The sequence below is a fragment of the Oncorhynchus gorbuscha genome, linkage group LG16 (genome assembly GCF_021184085.1).
Source record: "Oncorhynchus gorbuscha isolate QuinsamMale2020 ecotype Even-year linkage group LG16, OgorEven_v1.0, whole genome shotgun sequence".
NCBI lineage: Eukaryota > Metazoa > Chordata > Actinopteri > Salmoniformes > Salmonidae > Oncorhynchus > Oncorhynchus gorbuscha.
Genome location: NC_060188.1, coordinates 1,562,663 through 1,572,184, shown reverse-complemented (window position 1 = coordinate 1,572,184; position 9,522 = coordinate 1,562,663). Strand labels below are relative to the sequence as shown.

General features: G+C 38.6%; 1 protein-coding gene across 2 annotated transcripts; it reads left to right on the top strand.

Moving 5' to 3' along the window:
- Nucleotides 1-1,670: 1,670 nt before the first annotated feature.
- Nucleotides 1,671-7,766, top strand: LOC123998648. Of its 2 annotated transcripts, none has more exons than XR_006832310.1 (5): nucleotides 1,671-1,801; nucleotides 1,911-1,933; nucleotides 3,054-3,201; nucleotides 3,420-3,565; nucleotides 5,303-7,766. XR_006832310.1 is itself a non-coding variant. In XM_046303709.1 (5 exons), exons 1-5 carry the CDS (start codon nucleotides 1,691-1,693, stop codon nucleotides 5,918-5,920), a joined length of 1,071 nt encoding a protein of 356 aa, XP_046159665.1. In that variant the 5' UTR covers nucleotides 1,673-1,690; the 3' UTR covers nucleotides 5,921-7,766. The 2 variants fall into 2 exon arrangements, 1 of the variants encoding a protein (XP_046159665.1); XM_046303709.1 differs by having other exon boundaries at nucleotides 1,673-1,801; nucleotides 3,395-3,565.
- Nucleotides 7,767-9,522: the final 1,756 nt, after the last annotated feature.

The window sequence follows — 9,522 nt, the reverse complement described above, 5'->3', positions numbered from 1 at the left end:
CACACAGTCGTCCGGAACTGCTGATGCTCTTATGCATGTTTCAGTGTTTCTTGCCTCTATGCAAACATTTAGCTCATCTGGTAGGATCGTGTCACTGGGCAGCTTGCGACTGTGCTTCCCTTTGTAGTCTGTAATAGTTTGCAAGCCCTGCCACATCCGAAGAGCGTTGGAGCCGGTGTAGTACGATTCAATCTCAGTCCTGTATTGACGCTTTGCCTGTTTGATGGTTCGTCGGAGGGCATAGCACGATTTCTTAAAAGCTTCCAGAGTCCTGCTCCTTGAAAGCGTCAGCTTTAGACTTTAGCTCAGTGTGGATGTTACCTGTAAACCATGGCTTCTGGTTGGGGTATGTTTGTAACAGTACAACTTTAGACCGTCCCCTCGCCCAGGGTCCCTGAGCGTGAACCAGGGACCCTCTGCACACATCAACAACTGACACCCACAAAGCATCGTTACCCATCACTCCACAAAAGCCGAGGCCCTTGCAGAGCAAGGGGAACTACTACTTCAAGGTCTCAGAGCAAGTGACGTCACCGATTGAAACACTATTTAGCGCGCACCACCGCTAACTATGCTAGCCGTTTCACATCCATTACATGTACGTACAGTCACTATGGGGACGATGTCATCGATGCAGTTATTGATGAAGCCAATGACTGATGTGGTGTACTCCTCAATGCCATCGGAAGAATCCCAGAACATATTCCAGTCTGTGCAATTAAACAGTCCTGTAGCTGACCACTTTTTTATTGACCGAGTCACTGGTGGTTCCTGCTTTAGTTTTTGCTTGTAAGCAGGAATCAGGAGGATATAATTATGGTCAGATTTGCCAAATGGAGGGCAGTGAGAGCTTTGTAGATGTCTCTGTGTGTGGAGTAAAGATGGTCTATAGTTTTTTCCCTCTGGTTTTTAACCCTCTATGGTATGGTGTTTCTGGTTGCACATTTAACATACTGGTAACACTCTATGGTATGGTGTTTCCCTCAGGTTGCACATTTAACATACTGGTAACACTCTATGGTATGGTGTTTCCCTCAGGTTGCACATTTAACATACTGGTAACACTCTATGGTATGGTGTTTCCCTCAGGTTGCACATTTAACATACTGGTAACACTCTATGGTATGGTGTTTCCCTCAGGTTGCACATTTAACATACTGGTAACACTCTATGGTATGGTGTTTCCCTCAGGTTGTTTCCCTCACATTTAACATACTGGTAACACTCTATGGTATGGTGTTTCCCTCAGGCACCAAACCACCTGGTATGGTTTTGGACCTCACACCGCCCCTATAATTAAAAAATATATATATATATTTCTGGGAACAGAAAAATGTATTGAGATCAGATGCTTCATCGATGAGAATATTAGCAGAATGTGGGCCCAGTTTCACCTACTTCCCTCCTGTCCCATGCACGACTCGACTTCCTCTCACTACCATAGTTGTAAGGGCATGTTTGAGCTTTATAGCCCTGTGACGTGTCTGGGTTACTGTAATAACCCAGACAACAATAACCCAGATACTACTTGTCAGTGAGCACTGCACTAAGGTATGAAGGTGTAACATGCACAAAATAGCTACTAGCTTTCCGGATCCACGTCAAAATGTCATTTTGCCTATTGATTTAATATTCAACAGAAAAACATTACTGCAGCTGAGTTAACATGAGTTAACATGTTAAAATCTGTATGGATGTTACTTCTTCCTTCTCTTCTTTTCTGTGCCCCGCCCTAAAACATTTTAACTCCCAGTCATTAATTTGCTTGGTTTCAGTACCCACGGCAATCATGAGCAGCTCCGTAAGTAGAAATCAATCATTCAAATTACAATATGAATCATCTTAATATTACTATTAATACCATGTTAATATTACATTAAGTTGTTAAAGATTCATTTTTCTATTTACAGAGGCAGGTACCACCTACAAAAAGGTTAGTGTCAATTGTGATCACTTATGATAGTGTAAGATAAATATAGACTAATATATACATCTATACATATATGCTATGATTTTTGCATTTGTGAGATAATTGTAGATATTATTAAAATAGTTAGTTCAGCAAATGTGTTTCCTTATCTTGAAAGCAGTCTATGGACAAGGGCAGACTGCAATCTACACTTTTATTTGATTAACTAGCCAGTTACAACTAATGCTAATAAGCATTTTAGGACCAAAAAATAAAAGACCTCCCTTTACCCCTTTCAGTATGTTTTAAATGTCATGTCCAGATCATCTCTTAAATTGATTGTCACTCAATGACTTGGTTTTACATTATTTTGCAATGATTATGGCATGATTTAATGGGATACTAGGCATTTTGGCAATGAGGCCCTTTATCTACTTCCCCAGAGTCAGATGAACTTGGAGATATAGTGTTTATGTCTCTGTGTCCATCTAGTATGAAGGAAGTTAGAGGTTGTTTCGCCAACTGGAAGTCTATGGGTATCGACTAGCATGGTAGTCGATAACCATGAGAGGTTGACTTGAAAGTAGTGCCAACTGTCATTTGTTAGCAGTGGCTAGTTAATTGAAACCAAATTGTGGATTACAGTTAGTTCTTATTCACATATTGCATTCAAGCTAAGAAAACAAACTATCTAAAAATGTAATTACGCTGAACAATCCCTTTAAGGTGTTCAGAAGTAGTTAACATTCAGATTTATTTCAGAGTAAAAAGCACATTTTTAGGTTATTTTATGCTGTAGAATTTAGTATTTCATTTGTGTTAAACTGTTTTACAAATTTTACAACAAACTTTATTGTAATAAAGGTAAATTGTTAATTACCTAGTGTCGTAGTTGATCAGAGTTGTTAAATTGCTTAACTAGTGAAATTGCACAGCTATAACAAACTATGCCAATATGTGTGCTGAAGAGAACAAAGAAGACAGTGTGAAATAAAGAAACACAACTTGCCTTCTCATTATGAGGGGAAATGGGATAACAGCTCAAACGGAGTAGGGCTGCTTGAATTGGGTTTGAACAGCATTTAAAATACAATCATTACTTACTGTATGTGATCTTTATTAAACTTTACAATACCACTTTTAGGGACCTAACAGCTACATATCTGAAACGGAAGAAAAAAAATGAAGAAAGCTTAAAGTCATCAGGAACAGCATTTATTGGACAGGTTATAAAGTTTTGGAATAGCTCCCTGTGGGTGGGAGTTGACAGAATAGAAGATTACGTGGAAAAGGTACACATCGCCTAATTAAATACACTAATCAAACGCCTAAAATACATTCTCACACATTTAGCACATTTTTGGTTTACTATACATTTCATCAGGTTACAAATGAATTGTTTCCAGAAAAAACATTATTAATTGATCTTGTTATGTTATACATTGTTCATTAATTATGTTATTAATTATTAATGTCTGTTAAAAGTTGCTTCACAGCATCTTTTTCTTAGGTCACATTAATGATGTCCGTCTTCTTCCAACTGACTTCTTTGAGTCTCAAGAGGTGATGGACTATTTAGAAAAACGTTTTCCTAAGACATTCGACAATTACATGTCTCCACCCTGTCAGACTCCATTTTCCATTATTCTGACTTTGGTAAGTGTGTAAATGGAATGTACAGTTGAAGTCGGAAGTTTACATACACTTAGGTTGGAGTCATTAAAACTCGTTTTTCAACCACTCCATACATTTGTTGTTAACAAACTATAGTTTTGGCAAGTCGGTTAGGACATCTACTGTGTGCATGACACAAGTAATTGTTCCAAACATTGTTTACAGACAGATTATTTAACTTATAATTCACTGTATCACAAATCCAGTGGGACAGAAGTTTACATGCACTAAGTTGACTGTGCCTTTAAACAGCTTGGAAAATTCCAGAAAATTATGTCATGGCTTTAGAAGTGTACCTGTGGATGTATTTCAAGGCCTACCTTCAAGCTCAGTGCCTCTTTGCTTGACATCATGGGAAAATCAAAAGAAATCAGCCAAGACCTCCGAAAAAAATGTTGAGACCTCCACAAGTCTGGTTCATCCTTGGGAGCAATTTCCAAATGCCTGAAGGTACCACGTTCATTTGTACAAACAATAGTATGCAAGTATAAACACCATGGGACCACGCAGCCATCATACTGCTCAGGAAGGAGATGCGTTCTGACTCCTAGAGATGAAATTTATTTGGTGCGAAAAGTGGAAATCAATCCCAGAACAGCAGCAAAGGACCTTGTGAAGATTCTGGAGGAATCAGGTAGAAAAGTATCTATATCCACAGTAAAACCAGTCCAATATTGACATAACCTGAAAGGCCGCTCACCACTGCTCCAAAACCGGCATAAAAAAAGCCTGACTATGGTTTGCAACTGCACATGGGGACAAAGATCATACTTTTTGGAGAAATGTCCTCTGGTCTGATGAAATAAAAATAGAACTGTTTGGCCATAATGACCATCGTTATGTTTGAAGGAAAAAGGGGGAGGCTTGCAAGAAGAACACCATCCCAACCGTGAAGCACAGGGGTGGCAGCATCATGTTGTGTGGGGGATTTGCTGCAGGAGGGACTGGGATTGGCATCATGAGGAAAGAAAATTATGTGGATATATTGAAGCAACATCTCAAGACATCGGTCAGGAAGTTAAAGCTTGGTCGCAAATGGATCTTCCAAATGGACAATGACCACAATCTTGCTTCCGAAGTTGTGGTCAAATGGCTGAAAGACAACAAAGTCAAGGTATTGGAGTAGCCGTCACAAAGCCCTGACCTTAATCTCATAGAAAATTTGTGGGCAGAACTGAAAAAAGGTGTGCGAGCAAGGAGGCCTACAAACCTGACTCAGTTACATCAGCTCTGTCAGGAGGAATGGGCCAAAATTCACCCAACATATTGTGGGAAAGCTTGTGAAGGCTACCCAAAACGTTTGACCCAAGTTAAACAATTTAAAGGCAATGCTACCAAATACTAATTGAGTGTATGTGAACTTCTGACCCACTGGGAATGTGATGAAAGAAATCAAGCTGAAAGAAATAATCCTCTTTACTATTACTCTGACATTTCACATTCTTAAAATGGTGTCTGATCCTAACTGACCTAAAACAGAGAATTTTTACTAGGATTAAATGTTGGGAATTGTGAACTGAGTTTAAATGTATTTGGCTAAGGTGTGTGTAAACCTCCGACTTCAACTGTATTTAACCTGAAGCTTTTGTCCTTGACCAATTTCCACATAATTGTTTTTAGCAATAAACAATGACAATAAAACACATTATATAAAACATGTATTGTCCATGTAGCTTATAATTTGTAGAATATTGCATGTTTCACTTTGTTTGTCTTCAGGCTGTCAGGATTTGTGGTCATGAGAACGAAGATAAAATACAAGAAAATCTTCTAAGTTTCATGGAAGCATTGAAATTGCCCCCCAAAATAAAAGGCGAGAGTAACTACACCAACTACTACACTCTGGAGGCTACTGTCATAGCTGTGTGCTACAACGAAACCCCTGGAGCCCTCAGACCAGTGAAGTACTATGGAGCATCCCTGTCCTGCAGAGGGGAGAGAGCAAGGAGAATTATGATCAATCAGTCATGTCTAAACGTGTGGCATAACTATGTGTCTTATGCAGTGTTGTCATTCAGACATGAACAGGGAAACGGTATCAGCTTCCCTGGCACCGTAAAATGTAGAGCATTCTACAGGAATCACAAGAACAATTGTTATGAAGCCCGAAGGCCGTGCAAGAACTGTGGGGATCTTTTCTCTCTCTCAAACCCTGAGACGGACAGAAATGACTTTCCCTACGGAAAATGTGCCGAAACGGAGTGCCTGAGTAAACTAATTTTAAAAGATAAGGATGTCAGGAGAAAAATGATTTTGGGAATCTACTACACAAGGGAAAACCTGAGAGGTCTTAGAAAAATGGCAGAAATAGCTTTGGGACAGAGTCTTATGGCATAAGTCTACTTAGCACCTCTGAACAGTGTGCATTTGGCCGTCATTTTCAAACCAACTGCAAACTGTGACTGTGTAAACTTCTATTATGTGATCAGGATGTCTGCAGCAATATGAGTTTTGTACACTACACAAGAGAAAATGTCTTAGAAAAATGACAGAAAATGCTTTTGAACATTTAGGTTTTGTTTCACACAGGATTTATACATGGTGTTTTTGCTGTGTTTGACTTGGAAGTTTCCTCTGAAACTACAAGAACAATGGTGTTCTTTAATCACTCAACTGTGATTAAGGCAACTGTGCCATAGTCATAATGCACAAGTAAATGGTTTCTGTCACTGAGAGTTGTGAATTACAGCTCGGATAAACAATACAATTATTACCACTAATAAATAACAGACATAAAAAGAAGCCACCTTGAGAATACAGTTGTTTTACTTTTTGGTTTGGTCTTTGTGTTTGGTTGTTTAATTTTAATTTTTTTTATTTTGGGGGATGTTTAATTGTAATAAGCTATCAACTTTGTCCCTTGTTAAATAGTCTGCCATGTGCTTTGTGTCACAGTGGAAAATGAATGAAATGAAAATGAACACATTTCTGATGTGACAGGAAACTGCAGAAAGGATGTGACACTGAACTTGTTTGAATGTATTCAGTGAAACCCCAGCTAAAAGAGTGGACTACAACAACAGACAGCACCATGAATATCTAACCTTGTTTGAATGTATTCAGTGAAACCCCAGCTAAAAGAGTGGACTACAACAACAGACAGCACCATGAATATCTAACCTTGTTTGAATGTATTCAGTGAAACCCCATCTGAAAGAGTGGACTACAACAACAGACAGCACCATGAATATCTAACCTTGTTTGAATGTATTCAGTGAAACCCCAGCTAAAAGAGTGGACTACAACAACAGACAGCACCATGAATATCTAACCTTGTTTGAATGTATTCAGTGAAACCCCAGCTGAAAGAGTGGACTACAACAACAGACAGCACCATGAATATCTAACCTTGTTTGAATGTATTCAGTGAAACCCCAGCTGAAAGAGTGGACTACAACAACAGACAGCACCATGAATATCTAACCTTGTTTGAATGTATTCAGTGAAACCCCAGCTAAAAGAGTGGACTACAACAACAGACAGCACCATGAATATCTAACCTTGTTTGAATGTATTCAGTGAAACCCCAGCTGAAAGAGTGGACTACAACAACAGACAGCACCATGAATATCTAACCTTGTTTGAATGTATTCAGTGAAACCCCAGCTGAAAGAGTGGACTACAACAACAGACAGCACCATGAATATCTAACCTTGTTTGAATGTATTCAGTGAAACCCCAGCTGAAAGAGTGGACTACAACAACAGACAGCACCATGAATATCTAACCTTGTTTGAATGTATTCAGTGAAACCCCAGCTGAAAGAGTGGACTACAACAACAGACAGCACAATGAATATCTAACCTGGTTTGAATGTATTCAGTGAAACCCCAGCTAAAAGAGTGGACTACAACAACAGACAGCACCATGAATATCTAACCTTGTTTGAATGTATTCAGTGAAACCCCAGCTAAAAGAGTGGACTACAACAACAGACAGCACCATGAATATCTAACCTTGTTTGAATGTATTCAGTGAAACCCCAGCTAAAAGAGTGGACTACAACAACAGACAGCACCATGAATATCTAACCTTGTTTGAATGTATTCAGTGAAACCCCAGCTGAAAGAGTGGACTACAACAACAGACAGCACCATGAATATGTAACATTGTGTTTCTTTATGACACAAACTTATCTTGTAAATATTTTGAATCCATCAATAAATGAGAATTGTTAAAAGTTGGTTGGATGTTTTAGTTTCTTTCCAGTTTTCTGCTATAACTTGGACCAGATCTCTCTGGCAAAATACATTTGATCTCAAAGTGAAATAAAACCGGTTTTGGGGCGAACTCAAACTCCCACCACCAGTAACAACTACTTGGGTGATGCATTACAGCCATGCTGTAACAGAGAGGACTCACTACTCACTCATTTATTTATTGTAAGTTTAAGTGGTCATCTTTACAAGTGAAGAATGGAGGGCCAAGATAAAATGTCAGTGTGAGTTGATCCCTAACAGCAAAAAATAATAATTGTAGAGTACTCCTACTGTTTCCACAACAAAACAGGAAATGTGGAACGTTTTGATCTGATGTTAGTTAACCTTAAACCGGTTTGGAAAGGCCAACCTAACACAATCAAGAACACCTCTTCTGTCACTGGTCCAGTTTGTACGTTTCCAGATTTTGAACAGGATAAATGCATGTTAATATTTCAAATGTTGTTCAAAGCAAAATAATAAAACAATAACTAAATCCCATGATGTCTTTGTATCAGTGATGACACCATGCACATCAGGGAATAATATTATACCCTTCACCTTTTGGAAGAGAGAGAATGCTGTTTAGTCAGTAACACATTAGTAATAGTTACAACATAATGCATCAGTCGGGAGGAACTCAGGGCATCAGCGGAGCACCAGGTGTTTTGTCATCTGACTACCTTTCCCAGAGAAGTACACACATGCATGACTCAACCTGTTGAGAGGAAAATTACCAAGATGTGTCAGACAGAAACTCAAGGGCAGTTTTGTATTACACATTTTCAGCATATTGGACGATGACTGTATTCATGTTTACCTAATAGTTATTGAGCACTGTGGAACAAATAAATAGACAATATTAACATCAAGTAGAGTTGTTTTTGGTTATAAGAGGACATTTCAGATATATTATATTGACTCAAACAAGAGAAGATTGAACCAGTTAGACTCGTCTTAAATGTTATGTTATTGTGTCCATTAGGCCACCAGTTAATGTATTTCAAACATAGTTAGTCTAGTCAGATAAATGTTTTGTGTTATATCTGGATTGTCTGAGATGCCTCAACCATAAAGGGGAAGGTTTAGGCTAAGGCTTTGTAGTCGGCACTCTACAGCACAGTGATAACAACCGGCAACACCCTCATGTTCTCTGCAGTCTGCTGGAGAAACGAAACCTCAGAGCAACAAGCCTCACGTCCTACAGTTAAACACTAGCAGTAAAACAGTGGTAAAATAATAAAAAGCACAGAGATGAGTGATAAAAGGCTGTGTTTGTGTTTGTAATGTAAATGTACTCCCACCTAAAGGTCCATATGAGGGAATTCATCTTTATTGACTCATCATATGAATTTACCAATATCCTGTAATGTACTGTAATCTCTTTCTAAGACCAAACAGGAAGTAGGAAAATAGCCATTGTGGATTTTCAAAAACAAGCTTTTCCATCCATTTATTCTAGGGAAAACCAGGACATAGAGATGCAATTAATTGAAACAAATGCAGTACTATAACATGCTTGATTATTGTTATACTGTACAATGCCAAACACATTTGATACCATTCCTTTTACTCCATTCCATCCATTACACTCCATTCCATCCATTACACTCCATTCCATCCATTACACTCCATTCCATCCATTACACTCCATTCCATCCATTATACTCCATTCCATCCATTACACTCCATTCCATCCATTATACTCCATTCCATCCATTACACTCCATTCCATCCATT